The sequence below is a fragment of the Chelonoidis abingdonii genome, chromosome 6 (genome assembly GCF_003597395.2).
Source record: "Chelonoidis abingdonii isolate Lonesome George chromosome 6, CheloAbing_2.0, whole genome shotgun sequence".
Taxonomy (NCBI): Eukaryota; Metazoa; Chordata; order Testudines; family Testudinidae; genus Chelonoidis; species Chelonoidis abingdonii.
In genome coordinates, this window is record NC_133774.1 from 13,650,847 (window position 1) to 13,667,782 (window position 16,936).

The window sequence follows — 16,936 nt, forward strand, 5'->3', positions numbered from 1 at the left end:
CCAGTGACTTAATCAGAGGAGTTCTGGCTTGCAATCCTGACCACTACAAAATAACGTCTTTGTTTGTTCAGTCTCCCTCTGGGGCATGGGACAACCTCTCTCGTTTATTGGGACTGTGGTACTTCTCCAGATTTTGAAAATATCGGAGACCTAAAAGTTGCTATACCTGCAAAAGAATGTGGAAACCATTATAGTTCCATTAGCGATGGCGCCGAATGGAAGACATTGAGATCTTACATGTGATTTGGGAAGTTACATGCCCAGATAATGGATGTAAGGCAGTTATTCATTCCTCTGCTGAGGAAGCAGTATCAGAAGGAAGGTGAGAATTACAGAAAGACCTCACTTATTTCTCATTGCAGCATTGTCACAGGCTGGCTAGCCCTTTAAGGCCAGGCTCAGCCTTGCCTATGACCTACCAGCTAGCTCCCAGCTGACAGTGATATGACCGAACTTCCTGTGACTTGGCCAGAGAGCTGAGCCACTGAAGACCTGGCAAGAGGCAGACGGCCAGCAGGAGGCACTGCAGATGAGGACCCCTGCAGCACTGCACCCGGATAAAAGAGTGTGCAACGGGTGGTGAGTACACCTCCTTCATAAGCACAATACTGGGTCTGCTCATCCCGGAATGAGTGAAGAACAAGAGGAAGATTTGAGTGGCACTGACACAAGTAGGTTACTAGGTGGGATGGGCAACATAAAACCAGACTCATAACCTAAGACTGAAAATGGAAAAAGCAAGAGTGGACAACCAGGAAACACCAGCTGTGGGGGTTTTTTTGCTGTTAAATCCTGCATGTGTGCATAGATGCCATGGTGACCAGGGGCTTTATAAACACAGAGCAAAATACTGTCAGGGCCCATGCATACTGAGACTATGGAAGTGCATAAATAGCCCCCCAAAATATCCCATTCTAAACACAGCTGCTTTACAATTGTGCTCCATAATCAGTGCTTTCCCTTTCTTAATAAATTAGGTCTCTAGCCTTTCTTAGTGGGAAGACAGCCTTTAAAGGTAGATAGGGTCCAGAGTGACCTAGTCAAATTCGAGGATTGCGCCAAGAGAAATCAGATGAGGTTCAGCACGGACAAGTGCAGAGTCCTGCACTTAGGAAGGAAGAATCCCATGCGCCGCTACAGGCTGGGGACCGACTGGCTAAGCAGCAGTGCTGCAGAAAAGGACCTGGGAATTACAGTGGATGAGAAGCTGGATATGAGTCAGCAGTGTGCCCTTCTCGCCAAGAAGGCCAACAGCATATTATGCTGTATTAGTAGAAGCATTGCCAGCCAATCAGGGGGAAGTGATTATTCCCCTCTATTCAGCACTGGTGAGGCCACGCTTCAAGTACTGCACTCTTGGTCCCCCCACTACAGAAAGGATGTGGAAAAATTGGAGACAGTCCTGTGGAGGGCAATGAAAATGATTAGGGGACTAGGGCACATGCTGAGGGAACTGGGATTGTTTAGTCTGCAGAAGAGAAGAGTGAGGGGGGGATTTGATAGCAGCCTTCAACTACCTGAAGGGGGGTTCCAAAGAGGAACTGAACTCGGCTGTTCTCAGTGGTGACAGATGACAGAACAAGAAGCAATGGTCTCAAGTTGCAGTGGGGAAGGTCTAGGTTGGATATTAGGAAACACTATTTCACAAGCAGCAAAGAGTCCTGTGGCACCTTATAGACTAACAGATGTATTGGAGCATGAGCTTTCATGGGTGAATTCCCACTTCGTTGGACATGCATCCAACGAAGTGGGTATTCACCCACGAAAGCTCATGCTCCAGTACATCTGTTAGTCTATAACAGGCCTGCAGAACATACGGCCCGCGGGCCGTTCGCAGGGAGCTTCTAAATCCCCCGCACACGGCGTTCTGCGGGCAGCCCAGAGCCCTTTGACTCCCGGTCGCGGCTGAAATTTTAAGGGCTCAGGGCTCCCCGTGGAGAGCCCAGAGCCCTTTAATTCCCAGCTGCGGCCAGGAGTCAAAGGGCTCTGCGCTGCCCGCAGCAGCGGGGAGCCCAGAGCCCTTTAAATCCCAGCCGCGGCCGGGAGTCAAAGGCTCTGGGCTGCCCACAGCAGCGGGGAGCCCAGAGCCTTTTAAATTGCAGCCGCGGCCGGGAGTCAAAGGGCTCTGTGCTGCCTGCAGCGGCGGGGAGCCCAGAGTCCTTTAAATCCCAGCCGCGGCTGGGAATCAAAGGCTTTGAGATGCCCGCAGCATCGGGGAGCCCAGAGCCCTTTAAATCTCAGTCGCAGCCGGGAGTCAAAGGGCTCTGTGCTGCCCGCAGCGGCGGGGAGCCCAGAGCCCTTTAAATTTCAGCCACAGCCGGGAGTCAAAGGGCGCTGTGCTGCCCGCAGCGGCGGGGAGCCCAGCGCCCTTTAAATCTCAGCCACGGCCGGGAGTCAAAGGCTCTGGACTGCCTGCAGCCCCGGGGAGCCCTGAGGCCTTTAAATCCCCGCCGCGGCCGGGAATCAAAGGTCTCTGCGCTGCCCGCAGAGATTCCCAGCCACGGCTGAGATTTAAAGGGTTCAGGTCTCCCCGCCGCTGCGGGCAGCCCAGAGCCCTTTGAATCCCGGTCGCAGCTCCAGCGGATGGGCTGGGGCTGTGATTTAAAGGGCTCGGGCTCCCCTCCGTGGCAGGAGCTCTGGGCCCTTTAAATCCCTGCCCCAGCCCCGGAAAGCTCCGGGTTCCCTCAGCCACCGCAGCCCCGGGCCCTCTACTTTGCCCCTGAGGGCTCCCAGCCACCTCTTCAGCTGGGAGCTCCTGGTTGATTTAAAATCAAGTATCACCTCCTCACCTCCAACCTTCCTTTTTGGCCCACAGCTGTTTTGGTGGGGCGGCACTGGGGAAGGAGGGTTTGTTTCCGCAGGGCTGGGCGGTGCTGGAGCAGGATGTTTTCGCGGGGCCAGGAGAAGCTCGGGGGGGCAGGGGGGTGTTTCCGCAGGGCCGGGGGGTGGGTTTCGGCCCTCAGCTGTTTCCTTTGGAGTAATGTGGCCTCGCCGCTTTACGAGTTGTGCAGGCCTGGTCTATAAGGTGCCATAGGATCTTTGCTTCTCTTATAGATCCAGACTAACACCACTACCCCTCTGATACTGTTTCACTAGGAGGGTGGTGCACTGGAATGAGTTACTAGGGAGGTGGTGGAATCCCCATCCTTAGAGGTTTTTAAGGCCTAGTTTGACAAAGCCCTGGCTGGGATGATTTAGTTGGTGTTGGTCCTGCTTTGAGCAGAGGGTTGGACTAGATGACCTCCTGAGGTCTCTTCCAACACTAATCTTCTATGATTCTATGATTCTATAAATCAGCAGCTTGCCAGCTTCTGCAATGCAGCTATGCATTGCAGGAGGAAAATCTGCAGCACGCTGAAAATCTGGGGGCAGATTTAAATAAATGAATTTAAAATCAAATGAACGAAACACTGCCATCCATACTGTACTGAGTGTGCTGCGCAGGGAAGGGTCCTGAATGGGCTAAGGGTAGCGGGTGGCAAACAGTGCCATAGAATTTCAGGGCCCACAGAGTTGAATTTAGATCTAATATGCCACATAGGACTTGAGGCCTCAGAAGACAGAGTAAGCTGGAAAGAGCATCTGATACAAGCAGCAAGTAAAAGCCTGTGCTGGAAATTGATCCTCTAACCCATACAGAAGAGGCTGTTATTTGGTGATAACACATCTTACATACATACAGCCCCTATTGCAGCAAAGGATCTCAAAGAGCTTTGCATACTTGAATGGATGCAGTGCACAAGCTATATACACCTTGTAAAACTTCTTCCACCAAACCTGTCCCTTCCAGAAAGCTGCCTTTACTCTCCTGCTTTCAAATCCTGGGTGTCTGGAAGGTGAGGGTGGAGGAGGGAACTGGTGTATGATTCTGAGTGTCTGGGGAGGTGGCTGTCTTCCCCAAAAGCCCTGTTCATCTGAGGGGCTAGCTGCCTGTCTCAAATCATGTGAGTCTAGATGATTGGCTGCGAGTCTAGTGGAGGTGTTGCCCTTCTCAAAACCATATGCATCTAGTCATGCCTGCTATTATACCTCAGGAGGGCCAGTGCCTGCCTCAGGTTTCCTACATCCTTGTATTGTCCTAGCATGCAATGGTATTGAGGCCACTGGTCCCTGCACCAGTAGGTTCTAAGTGGAATATGCAAAGTTCCCCGTGCCCCGACCACCCATGCAAGATCAGGTCATTATACTTAGATATCAAGGTTACACTGGCTGGAAGGAGGCTCCATGTGGCTGGGATGAAATCTTCCTCTGAGTTTTGCACAAAGCCAATCACACAATTAGTGCTTAACAAATGGTATCAAACAATACACGCAGGAATCACTTTGCCCACCACTGAATGCACACATGAAACTCAGCAGTTGTTTGGCAGCTGATGGTAATATTATACTGCAGATTAAGAAAGGGGAAGTGAGAATCCTTTTCCAAATTAAAATGCAGGGGGCATTTTAAGGAGTCAGAAGGCAGTTGCATGAGCCAGAATTTGTCCAGGATACCAGTGTTAACACCCCAACTCTTAAAGAGAGTCATGAGATTTTTAACGCCCACAAGAGTCTCATGCAAAAGACCGCACCTTCAGCAACACCATGAGAAAGTACTGAGTCAACACAGACTTGAGGAAAAGAGCATCCCCTACGAACCAGCCATACTGCTTCCTAAAGAGCTCTGGGTTTGTGTTAGAAGTCCCCTGTGCGGGTTTCACCTGAGGTGGTTGTGGAGAGGGCGTTCTTGGAGAATCTACCTAGTTACATGCTCATGTCACACAAAACACGTTGCTTATAGAATTTATTCTCATGGCAGATGAAGGACTCAATCCCCGGGATCTAGCACTACATAACCTAGGTTTAGGTGGGAGGGAAAGAAGAATTCTGGAGGTATAGGAAGTCTCTTTTACCGTGCAGATTATTCAGTTGCTATGGTGAAGACCACTATAGAAATAGCAATACACAAACAGATCCAAGCACCAATCCAGCCTGATTCTGCTGATCTTATGAGATCCTATAGGATCACAGCCCCAGGTGGTACAGCTGCAGGATGACCAGAACAATTTACCTTTACCACTGCAGGCAATCATATTGTTTATTGGCCTGCAGATAGAATTTTGCCCTTAGTTTCCAGATACCCTTTAATTGGACCAGCTTAGTATCTGATTGATTTCAAAATTTGCTTTCATTGTTACCAGAGGTTCAAAGAATCTCTGAATTGCAGGGGCAAATTCACATGCTTTAGAATATATATCAAGCTGAAAAGAATGCCTTTCATACAGCTTACTTTGTGTACTAAGTATGATATATTATGCTTTGTAACCAAACCTGTACAATAAGCTCTCATATTATTGCTATGGGGATATTATTGCTTGCATTGTTGTTAGTTAGTTTAGGAATATGTTGTTGTTGTTGTAAAAGACATAATAACAGTAATACCTTTCATGTCCATGTAATTCATGAATTGTCTGTATACTCCATGTTGAATCCCTAAGGTTGAAACATCTGATGTAGGATCAGAATCCATTTGTTAATGCAATTAGAGATTGAGAATATCTGTTGTACTAGAAGTACAAAGGGGAGTGTGGAAGAAGGGGAAGAATTGACAAGGATTTGTAGGGGATTCTTTAATGCATGCAGTTGTTAGCAAGAGTTTAGGCCAGCTGTTAACCCTAATGACGTGAGATTTGTAGAAGCGAGGATTAGTGTGAGTGCGAGTTAGAACAGAACTTGTGTTGATGAAGTTATCACAACCTTTGCACGATAATCAAATACGTTAGACTGGGCTGCCAGGTGAGGAAAATAGCTAGCAGGCATGGCCCATGTATAAACAAAATGCAGCTGTTGCTCATTATTGTCTGTATTATTGCTTGTTATTGTCTGTAACAAAGGTATAAATGCTGCTGTAATTGTTTACCTGTGGAGAGACCTGTCTGGGACTGGGACAACCCAGTGTCCTAGGGCACTCCCTCCCTCTATTGCAATTGCTGGAGAAATAATAAAGTATTTGATTTTTGCTGCACCCAAACGAAAAAGCGAGAACTGTGTTTTTCTCCGACAGAGCTTATGAGATCCTATAGGATCACAGCCTCAGGTGGTACAGCTGCAGGATGACCAGAACAATTTACCTTTCGGCCTCACTTTGGTCTTCACCAGTAAAAACACATTGCCTAAAGAATTCAAATCAAGAACACACACACGTACATCCACTCCACACACACAGTTCTCTTACATGAGCCTTCCTGTGCGGACCCGTTCAAGCTGAATTTCTTCTTTTTCTTCCCATTTGCATTGCTATCTTGGCTCTTCAGGCTGAGAGACGAGCCACCCAGGCTGTTCCGTTCCCCATCATAGCTCTAATTAGAACACACACAGGTGATGGTAACCAGGTTCAGTGCTCACAGTATTGCCAGCTGTTCCAATATGCCTTAAACAGCATTACACGAAATCCCTCTAGCTCTCCATGTCGTTTTTGCTCAGTGTAGCTCCCATAAGCATGATTCCTCACCATTTATTACAGCTCATCCATTTACTTTACTATCATGACCTTAACTCCACCATTTCCAGGAGCAATACAATGAAGGCAACTGGCATGTACTTAATGTACATAACAAAAATGTGTTGTGACTCCTCTACACAGCATGTCAGAGCAATGACCACAGGCAAGGTAGACAGGTAGAGTAGCTACAGATTTGCTTAACAAGACATATGCAGTAGCCGTTAGACTGGTTGATCCGTACTACACAAGAATCAAAGGCTAAACAAATGCTGCAAAGCTGAATAATCCTAAATTTCAAAGCTATTATATTTTTAGAACAATTATTGAGGATGAGTTTTGTGTCACAGCCCACGTAACAGGAGAATCCTTCCCCCACAACCATTTCATTTTTTAAATCTAATTAATTTTGTCTCTTTGAGAGGGAATTAATATGAGAACAGGGTGGGCGTGACCACAAGAACTCAGAGGATTCTTTGCTGGGAAATGTAATTATATTAGATGCAAGGCACCAGGATCATCCCTGGTGCCACCCCGTTTACTTCTCTGGCACTATACCCGGGATGAGTTTGGCCCTATTTGTTAATGATAATTTTAGTAGTAACTTTCAATTAAAATGTAACTATGTTTTGTAAAGCAAACCCCTTAAACACAACAGACGTTAATCAGCTGCAGTGCTGTGCCTTCCTGTATAAAGGCAAGAAGCGCCTATTAACTTAATCCAGTTTGCTAATTTTAATTAATACACGTATTTTGAATTCTAATTAGCTATATTAGACTGATTAAACAATACATACAAAGCCTTTCCAGGTGCTGGCAAGAAGGCATTTCACTGCATATTTTTAGTGCTGGTGAAAGATGTTGCCTTATTTGATTATTAGGATTGATGGGTGGAGAGGCTGGGGCCATACAACCCAGAATTTTGGATTGAGAACTCCGGGGAAAGAAATCTATTACTTATCTGCTGGATAGGGACAGCACAGGCAGCAACAGTGCAGCATTCTCTACACCGCCCTGCCAGTGCACTTGGATCCTGATCTGACGAGGGTAAGTCTCAACTAACCATTCAGGCCTTAGCCTCTCCACTGAGACTGCAAACAAAAGAAGTCAGTGATGGGGGACCAGAGTGAGAACCACCAATTCATTTTACATAGGCCAAAAAAACCCTTCAGGGGGTAACACGTTTAGGTCACTAATGAACTGTGCTGGACTGCAACCAGATGAAAGGCCATGCATCTCATTTTTATTAGCAGCAATGTATAGTGCTCAGAAGCCCTGGCCAGGATCATTGTGCTAGGTGTTATTACTGTACCTGCTCATAAAGTGTCCGCTCTATCCTTTTGTCCTCCTTCTTTGTAGAAAGCCAGCGTTCACACAGAAAGAGGTACAATTCTTCTGTGGTTTCATCCAGAATCTCTACTTTTTCCAGGTACCAGTCAGCATTCAGCAAGGTGTTGTCATGACGAATCTTGATCTTGTATATAATCCCAAGGTCCACAGCCCGTACCGTGAACTTATCCTCCTACAGGATGTTTAATGGCAATAGTTTCTCATAATGAACAATAGCTAATGCGTACAATGGAGCACAATGCATGTGTAAACCCAGCCCTACCGGACAGTATTTGATTAAAAGCTGCAGCAGAGTTGTCTGTAAAAGAGTCTGTGTTCATTAACACTGTTCTGAGAGGAAAAGGTTTAAAGTGTGGCTGTGCTATGAACACGACTACGTAAAAAGTCACCCTCTTACTCAAAGGGAACAGATGTGTTGACCACTTGGAGCCGGTATCTGCTGACTTTAGTGTCAAAACTAAGATTTTACTGTTTACTGCTGTTAGCTCTCCAAGGACAACAGAGCTAAGAGAAAGTGAGCTGGATTCTCCTCTGGTTAACACAACAACAGAACTGTTAACTACATTTCAATTACAGGTCCAAATTCTGCCCTCATTTATACCTGGTGCAACACACTGGAAACAATGGAGCAAATTCTGCACTTGGTTATTATGCATACACAATTGCTAGTGAAGTTAGCAGGAAAGAAACTCGCTGGACTCTCAGGGTATGCCTACCCTGCAAAGAAAACCCCATGGCAATGAGTGTTAGACCACAGGCTAATTATCTTGGGCTCAGGAGGCTAAGGCTGCGGCCGGGGCTAAAAATAGCAGTCCAGACATTCCCACTTGGGCTGGAGCCAGACTTTAAAACCTAGTGAGGGAGGGAAGTCTCAGAGCCCAGGCTCCAGCCGGAACCTGAACAGCTATACTGCTATTTTTAGTCCCACAGTCTTAGCCTACAAACCCAAGTCAATTGATCCATGCTCTGTGACTTGGTGAGCAGGTTTTTTTTTTTGCAGTGTAAACATACCCTCAGATATAAGATGGAGTCTGTAGGGATGGCTGTTGGTAACTTTTAAAATGAGCACATTTGATCTGGAAATCATGGAGTGACAAACTTGGAACAACCTAGTGTCATTTTTCATCATTTCTCACTTTAAGAGCTTACAAAAATGTGTCATAAGATGATGCCCCAAGATTAATTATAATACACATTATGGTCAGATTCACCAAAGCTGCCCTCCCTTTTAGGAGATACAAATCAGTGCAAGGGATGGTAACCATGCCCTCAGTTATTGGTGCTTCCACTGCTTAATTTGTAATTAAAGAGGTGCCAGGGCTCAAGCAAGTTTTTTACTTTCATAACTGATGCAGCAAGCCCAGAGGTGCCGGGGCGATGAACCGCCAAGCCAACAAGTGCCCGGGCTTAGCCCTAGCAAAATTTAAACACTGGATACTTCCAATTTTGCAGCTGAAACCTAGGAGGCTTGATATGGGCCAGACTGGCCCTATCTCACTGGCTCCAAGCAAAGAAAGATCTTGTCCATCTTAGGTATTGCTATACAGCCTATCATTGTAGTACATAAGCACCAACATTAAACTGAAAATGTAAGGTTTTAAGAGATAACAAACATGATCCTTTGTGTCAGGATTGCCATCTATCAGTTCTGACCATCCTTACAGACTGGTACTTGCAACTAGGGAAGGGCAGTTACAACATTTGCTCATCACTTTGTTTAAGGCCTGCAATATGGAAAATGTTACCAGTCAGTTTCCTCTGTACCTGTGCTCTTTCAAACTTGTTGAAGTTAGTTTCGGACTTGCTGAGTTTTCTCTCCCCAGTGTCCCCGAGGTCTCCGTATATAGTCAGGAAAACATTTGCATCTGTCCCAGCGCCATAGATATCGCCAGTGAACACAGTTATCTTGTATGTATGAACTATAGAAAGAAACAGATATCTAAATATATGATTTGGGAGCAGATGGATTCTCAGGGCCTAATCCTATATGCTGAGGGCAGTGTAAGAGGTGCTGAGCTCCCATGAACTCCCATCTAGTTAATGTCTCTGCAGTGCCTTGAACACAGAATGTGCAATTAAAGATGCTAAATATCCTTATTATTACTGACTTCCTCTAATGTCAATAGGAGTTGAGTGAACTCAGCGTCTTTCAGGATTCAGATTCAGGATCTGCTCTCCACTGCACATGAGAGGGATAAGTGGTCTGGAGTTGTGGATTCTTAATACTCTTTCCTCCATAAACAAGCTCTAGGGATTTTAATGGGAAATTACCACCAGAATTAATGGGATTCACCCGTATAAATTCCCCGCACTGAAAGATGAGAGCAGACTCCAGAATCTTCTTGCTTGGACAATATTTAATGAAAGACATGTTGAAGTTGTACTGTTTAAGTATCTTCTTTGCAGAGCTCACGCAACAGTGATCCAATGAAATCTCATAACAATCTTCAGGAATGTGCTTTTCTAATGTGTTAAATGCAGCTATTTCCAGGTATCTACTTCACTCCATTTACATGACGAGAACAAACAGTGACTGAAAGAATGTTCCCTGGAAACACTAAAAGCAGCTGACAGATTTTTACTCACATTAGTGCCACGCAAACCCCAAAGAGAGTCTCACTGGCAGCTTCCCATGCTACTCCCACATGATTCAAAAATGAGAAGGAGAAAAAGCTGCACTTTTTATTGGAGGCACAAAAACTTGAGATATGGAGACTTACCACGTTTGATGGTGGGACTCTTCTTTGTACATTAATAGCTTCACAGATAAGGTGTGGGTTTTTTTGCTTTTCTTAGAGTCCTTTCATGCTTAGCTCTCAGAATAATACAGGGGTTGCCCCAGCTTCCATTGCAATCGGTGGAAAGACTCCCCGTGATTGCAGTAGGAGATGGATCAGGCTCATTTAGCCCTGAGAATATTTTTTGGTTTGCTGCAATTTCACCTTTTCTGCTTTGTTCTTTCACTAACCACAGAGCACATTACGCTGCAGTGGGTGCCATAACAAAAAGATGTTCTGATGGCTTGTGGTTATCAAAGATACTCTGGCATTTTTCATCAGAACAGAGGTATTAACTCTGGCATGCTGGCCAAATTCCAATTTGGATAGTTAATTACAACGTACCTACTTAAATTCCACCTGCAGTTTCAACCGAATAAAGTACTTTTCTGACATCATGTCCTAAATTGTTGTGTAGCATTGCTATACTCAGTTAAACTGTGGTGTTCCAGCCAAGAAATAACTGCACTTTAATAATGGGTGCAGTGGTCCCAACATATGTTCTGCATAATCAGTTTATTAAATTTGATTCTTTGCATATCATTTCAGGAGCTCGTTGGAGCAGAATGCTCTACAATAGCAAAGGAAGCTGTTATTTTTTATTATTTATATTGGGCTAATGCCCCAAATCAGCTGTAAAAACAATTCAGAAGACACTGTCCCTGTCTCAAAGAACTTAATATTCGAAGACTTTGTCTTCACTAGAAAAGACATGTTCTTACCTGGCGTTAGTTAACATCTGGTAACTAACACAAGGTAAAATCCTAATGAAGACAAGGCAGTTTGTAGTTGTAATATGAGTTAGCAGGTCGAGGTAAACCCCAGGCTCCTGTTTAGTCCTCACTTTGACCTGCTAGCTCATCTTATAACTACAAAAGCTCTTAAGGTGTGCATAAATTATGTACACTGACAGAATGGCATGGTTAGGGCCCTACCAAATTCATGGCCCATTTTGGCCAATTTCATGGTCATAGAATTTCAGCAATTTAAATCTGAAACATCATGGTGTTGTTCTTGTAGGGATCCTGACCCAAAAAGGAGTTGCGTGTGTGGTGGGGGGGAGGTCGCAAGTTTTTTTTAAGGGGGGTTACGGTACTGCTACCTTTACTTCTGTGCTGCTGCTGGTGGCGGCGCTGCCTTCAGAACTAGGCAACTGGAGAGCTGTGGCTGCTGGCCAGGAGCCCAGCTCTGAAGGCAGAGCAACCGCCAGTAGCAGCGCAGAATTAAGGGTGGCATGGTATAGTACTGCCATCCTTACTTCTGTGCTGCTGCTGGCAGGGCACTGCCTTCAGAGCTGAGTGCCCAGCCAACAGCCACCACTCTGTGACTGCCCAGCTCTGAAGGCAGCGCAGAATTAAGGGCGGCAATACCGTGAGCCCCCTAACATAACCTTGCGACTCCCTACCAGCAACTCCCTTTTGGGTCAGGATCTGCAATTTGAGAAACACTGGTCTCTGCCGTGAAATCTGTACAGTATAGGGTAAAAGCACACAAAAGACCAGATTTTACAGTCAGTGATGCATATTTCATGGCTGTGAATTTGGTAGAGCCCTGGGCATAGTGTAAACACAAATCAAGCGGTGAAAGAGAATAAGAAATACTGGATGGGATGATTTCCATGGTTGAACTATCCTGCTACCAGGTACTTGCACCCTGAAAGAAGATGGCAAGTAATACTGGCAGTTGGATTCAATTAACTCCAATCAGGATATGAGAGGGGTAAGAATCTCTCTATAGGGCAGAGGTAACTAAGGGTTGGATCAGGGAAGTGTTGCAGAGAAATCCTTAGCAACAGCCAAGTTCGAGGGAGAAGTTTAGACTGAAATTTATATTGTGTTGTTGCTATTTACACTAGAAAGCCAAATACCAGGAAGAGGTAAATCCAGATGTTGCATAGCATTTGTATTCTCTGTCCAGGGCAGGATAGGAACTCAACCTACTTACAGAGGGATCTGAATAAGGACTGAGTAGCTGCCCTGCAGACCAGTTCTAGGAGGATGTTATGTACCTAAGGGCAGTGATGAGCTCTCAAAAACCCAATAACCGGTTCCCTACTGGGTCTTGAGTGGCACTTCAGTGGCGAGGGGTCTTCTCTCACTCTGGATTTTCAGTGGCACTTCGGTGGTGGGTCCTTCAGTGCCACCAAAGACCCCGAACGAGTGAAGGACTCGCCACCAAAGTGCCACCGAAGACCCAGTAGGGAATTGTCCGGTGATTACAAGCCCCATATGCCTCCCAAACAGCCTGTCCCCCCCATCCGACCCCCACCCATATCCTGCCCCCGACTTCCCTCCTCAGTACCCGCAACCCCTCAACCCCCCACCACTCCTTATCCCGAGCACCCCCTCCTGAGACCCCTCGACCCTAACTACGCCCCAGGACCCCACCTCCTACCCAATTCGCCCCACTCCCTGTCCCCTGTCTGCCCCAACCCTATCCACCACCATCCCAACAGACCCCTGGAACTCCCAAGCCTACCCAACCCACCCCGTTCCCCATCCCCTAACCAACCCCCCAAAACCTCTGCCCCCTCCAACCGCTCCCTGCTCCTAATCCAACCCCTCCTCCCAGCCCCGGCCTGGCCCCCTTACCATGCTGCTCAGGGCAGCGTGTATGGATGACGCACAGCCCCATCCCCTTACCATGCCGCTCAAAGCTCTGCGAGAGAGGGGGAGGCAGGGGAGGGGCCAGGGGAGCCTCCTCAGCTGGAAGCTTTGGCGGGCTGGACAGGACGGTCCTGCGGGCCACATAGTTTGCCCAGGGCCGGCTCTAGGTTTTTTGCTGCCCCAAGCAAAAAATTTTTTGGTGCCCCCTCTCCCCCGCCAGACAAGAGCTCCCCCTCTTGCCCACCAGTGCCCCCCCACTCACATCCCCTGCTGCCCCAGCACTGGGCTGCCCCGCAAACGTGGGATCTGCTACCAGCACATTGCAGCCAAGTCTTGGCCTAGCTGCGACTCTGTCCCCATGCGGGTGGAATTGCTGGGCGGCATGGAGTGGGAGTACTTCCAGGTGGCAGTGTGGCTGCGGGGCGGCGCAGAGAACACGGCTCCCTCTCTGGGCTTCGCGGCGCTGCTGGTGACCGAGGTGGATCAGTTTGTGCTCACCGCCCTCACCCCCAACATGCTGGTGGCCGAGGACCTGGAGATCCCCCCTGGACCTGCTGCTCTTCAGCCTCACGGTGCCCTGGCCCAGCCCCGGCAGGCGGGAAGGCAAGGATCTCCGGCTGCAGGGCTACCTGCTCAGCACCGACGAGCCCAGCCGGCCGCTCACCTCCTCACACACTCCGGGAGCCCCTCTCACCGCCACTGCAGCCGGGGCTCGGCTCCAGGGGACCCCGTTTCCCTCCCTCCCCGGCTCCTCACACACTCTGGACAGGGGTGCCCAGAGGATGCAGGGGGCCTGGGGCAAAGCAATTTCAGGGGCCCCTTCCATAAAAAAAAGTTGCAATACTATACTATAGTAACACGTATTTGGAAATGTAAAAAATAACTAGTGAAATACATTCAAAAATTAATTTGTAATAATTTGAAAATACATCAAATACATTATTTAAAAACATTAAATGCTTTACCGACTTGCATATATTTGCAGTTACATAATGGGCTGTTACTGGGTGATGGTTGGTGCCAATGGGCTGTCACTGCCTGGAGGCGGTGCTGCTGTTGCCCAGGGCTGGGTGGGGAGCTGGGCTCTGGGTTGGGGGGTGCCTGGCTCACAGGGTCTGGGCTCAGGATTGTGGGGAGATGGGGTCAGAGGTTGTCCAGCTCAGACGGGCTGGACTCGGAGCTGGGGGTCAGGGCTGTAGGGGGTGCCCAGCTCAGAGGGGCTGGGCTCGGAGCTGACGGTCAGGGCTGTGAGGGATGGGGTCAGGGGGTGCCCGGCTCAGAGGGGCTGGTCTCGGAGCTGGGGGTCAGGGCTGTGGGGGGAATAGGGTCAGAGGGGTGTCCAGCTCAGAGGGGCTGGTCTCAGAGCTGGGGGTCAGGGGTGTTGGAGATGGGGTCAGGGGGTGCCTGACTCAGAGGGACCGGGCTCAGAGCTGGGGGGTCAGGGCTGTGGGGGATGGGGTTGGGGGTGCCCAGCTCAGAGGGGCTGGGGTCAGGGCTGCGGGGGGAATAGGGTGAGGGAGGTGACCAGCCCAGAGGGGCTGGTCTCAGAGCTGGGGGTCAGGGCTGTGGGGGGGATAGGTCGGAGGATTGTGCCCAGCTCAGAGGGGCTGGGCTTGGAGTTGGGGGTCAGGGCAGGGTGTGGAGGATGGGTTTGGGGGGGTGCCCAGCTCAGAAGGGCTGGGCTCAGAGCTGGGGGTCAGGGCTGGGGGGGATGAGGTCCGGAGGGGGTGCCCGGCTCCGGCCCAGCCCCTTACCCCCTCTCCCCGACAGCGCTGCAGCGGCATGGCGTCTCCCGCGGGGCCTGAGTTCCTGCCACTCAGCTGCAGCTCGCAGCCCAGCCCCCTTACCAGCTGAGACACTGGGGGATGGGAAAGACGGAGGCGGGGGGAGCCTCCAACACACCCTGCGGGGCCCAGATCTGGGGAAAATTGCCTTATTCCCCTCACCCCCTGCCTGGGCAGCCCTGACTCTGGGAGCCCTTCTCGTCACCGCTGCAGCCCAGGCTCGGCTCCAGGGGACCCCGCCTCCCTCTCTCTCTCTCTCTCCTTGGCTCCTCACACACTCTGGGAGCCCCTCTCACTGTCGCCGCAGCCCGGGCTCGGCTGTGTGCGGAGCCGGGGACGGAGGGGGAGCGGCAGTGAGAGGGGCTCCCAGAATGTGTGAGGAGCCGGGGATGGAGGGAGGAGGGGTCCTGCTGCCACTGCCACTGCCACTCCCGGCGGCGCCGCGTTTCAGAGTGGGCTGTGCAGGGCGCTGCCGGGCTGGGCAGTGGGCGCGGATCCTGGGTCGGGCAAGTGGCTGCGCCAGGGCCGGCTCCCGGCAATGAGGCCCCAAGCAAAGAAATAAAAAATGAAAATGAAAAAAAAAGGGGGCAGGGATGGAGTGCCACCCCTTAGAAGGTGCCGCCCCAAGCACATGCTTGGAGGGCTGGTGCCTAGAGCCAGCCCTGAGTTTGCCCACCCCTTTAACAACCGGTTCTAAACCAGCTTCTAAATTTAACAACCGGTTTGCGCCAACTGGTACGAACCGGCTCTAGCTCACCCCTGTGTGAGGAGCAGTGTGAAAGAAAGTGCAAAGACAATTGTGGAAAAAAGCTGCAAATGGAGCATCAAGGCTACTAGGTGGAATACAAAAGGAGATGAGGACAAATAACTAGAGATGTTTGCAGGGCCTGGAAGACAAGATGTTGGAAACTTGCGTATAAAGGGGAGCCAGCACAAAAATTCAAAGGATGTGTGTGAGATACAATCAGAACAGCAGCCAGGGAAGATGATTGTAGCAGCTGTGTTTGTAAGGACTGGATGAGAGCATGCTGGGCATCAAGGAGGCCAAAGAACGGGAAGTTACAGTAATCCAGATGGGAGATACTAGCTTTTTCACATAAAATATGGCAGCTTAAATTATTGATTTTTCACTCAATGGCCATAATTGCAAAGAAGCAACCTTTAGGAGCATCCATCTACCTGAACTACATATCCAAATGGCTTGTTCCAAAGGGTCAAAATAATAAATCAAGGCGTGGTGGAATTTTACTTACTTTCCAGTGGTTCTTCAACTTCCTGTTCTATCTGCTTTAGTGTCCCATCTTTCAGGAGTTTTTCAGTAAAGATATCAGATGGTACAAGTTCTCTTACGATCTCGCCATCATCTTCAGATTTTGCAAGCCACCTTTGACATGGAAATGTTATTGTTTCCGAACCCTAGCAAAGACATATTCTTTTTTAGAGGGCGAGCTTGTCAGTTGCTTCTCAGACAGTGGACACAGCCATTGATTTGCAAGCACAGTGAATTCCACTATGTATGTATGCACAGATTAAAAATTTGTGCTAAGTGCAACAACCAGACAACACAAGTATGCAATGAAGCAGAACAAAGTATACTGTTAGGTAATAAAATCCTTTCCATTATTCAGTATCAAAAGCTACTCTATGCTCAAAAGAAACTAACCAAAGCACTAGATAATGCAGAGTACACTACTCCACCAGTTAACAGGAGCTAGACTATATAATCTAATAGGTATTCTCCCTCTCTAATTTCAGTGGGTTCAGTGCCTGATCCTGAAAACCCTTATTCCCAATAGTATCCCCCCACCAAAGATGTTTGTGAATATAGGTTTGCAGGATCCTGTAACCCTTTATCAGTCCTTATTCAGGTAATACTTTACTTGAGGTCAGTAGTTTTGCTTGAGTACATACTCCAGGATTTTGCAAACTTCATGATTCTGCC

The 16,936-nt window shown here is 48.5% G+C and overlaps 1 protein-coding gene across 1 annotated transcript in view; it reads right to left on the bottom strand.

Moving 5' to 3' along the window:
• LOXHD1 (lipoxygenase homology PLAT domains 1) overlaps positions 1-16,936 on the bottom strand; it is a 297,238-nt gene that overhangs the window by 69,907 nt on the left and 210,395 nt on the right. The window contains exons 33-36 of the mRNA XM_075066837.1: positions 16,248-16,410; positions 9,592-9,746; positions 7,790-7,999; positions 6,214-6,337 (exon numbers count right to left, since the gene is read on the bottom strand). Coding sequence (XP_074922938.1) covers positions 6,214-6,337; positions 7,790-7,999; positions 9,592-9,746; positions 16,248-16,410 — 652 coding nt within the window. The remainder of the gene's footprint in view (positions 1-6,213; positions 6,338-7,789; positions 8,000-9,591; positions 9,747-16,247; positions 16,411-16,936) is intronic.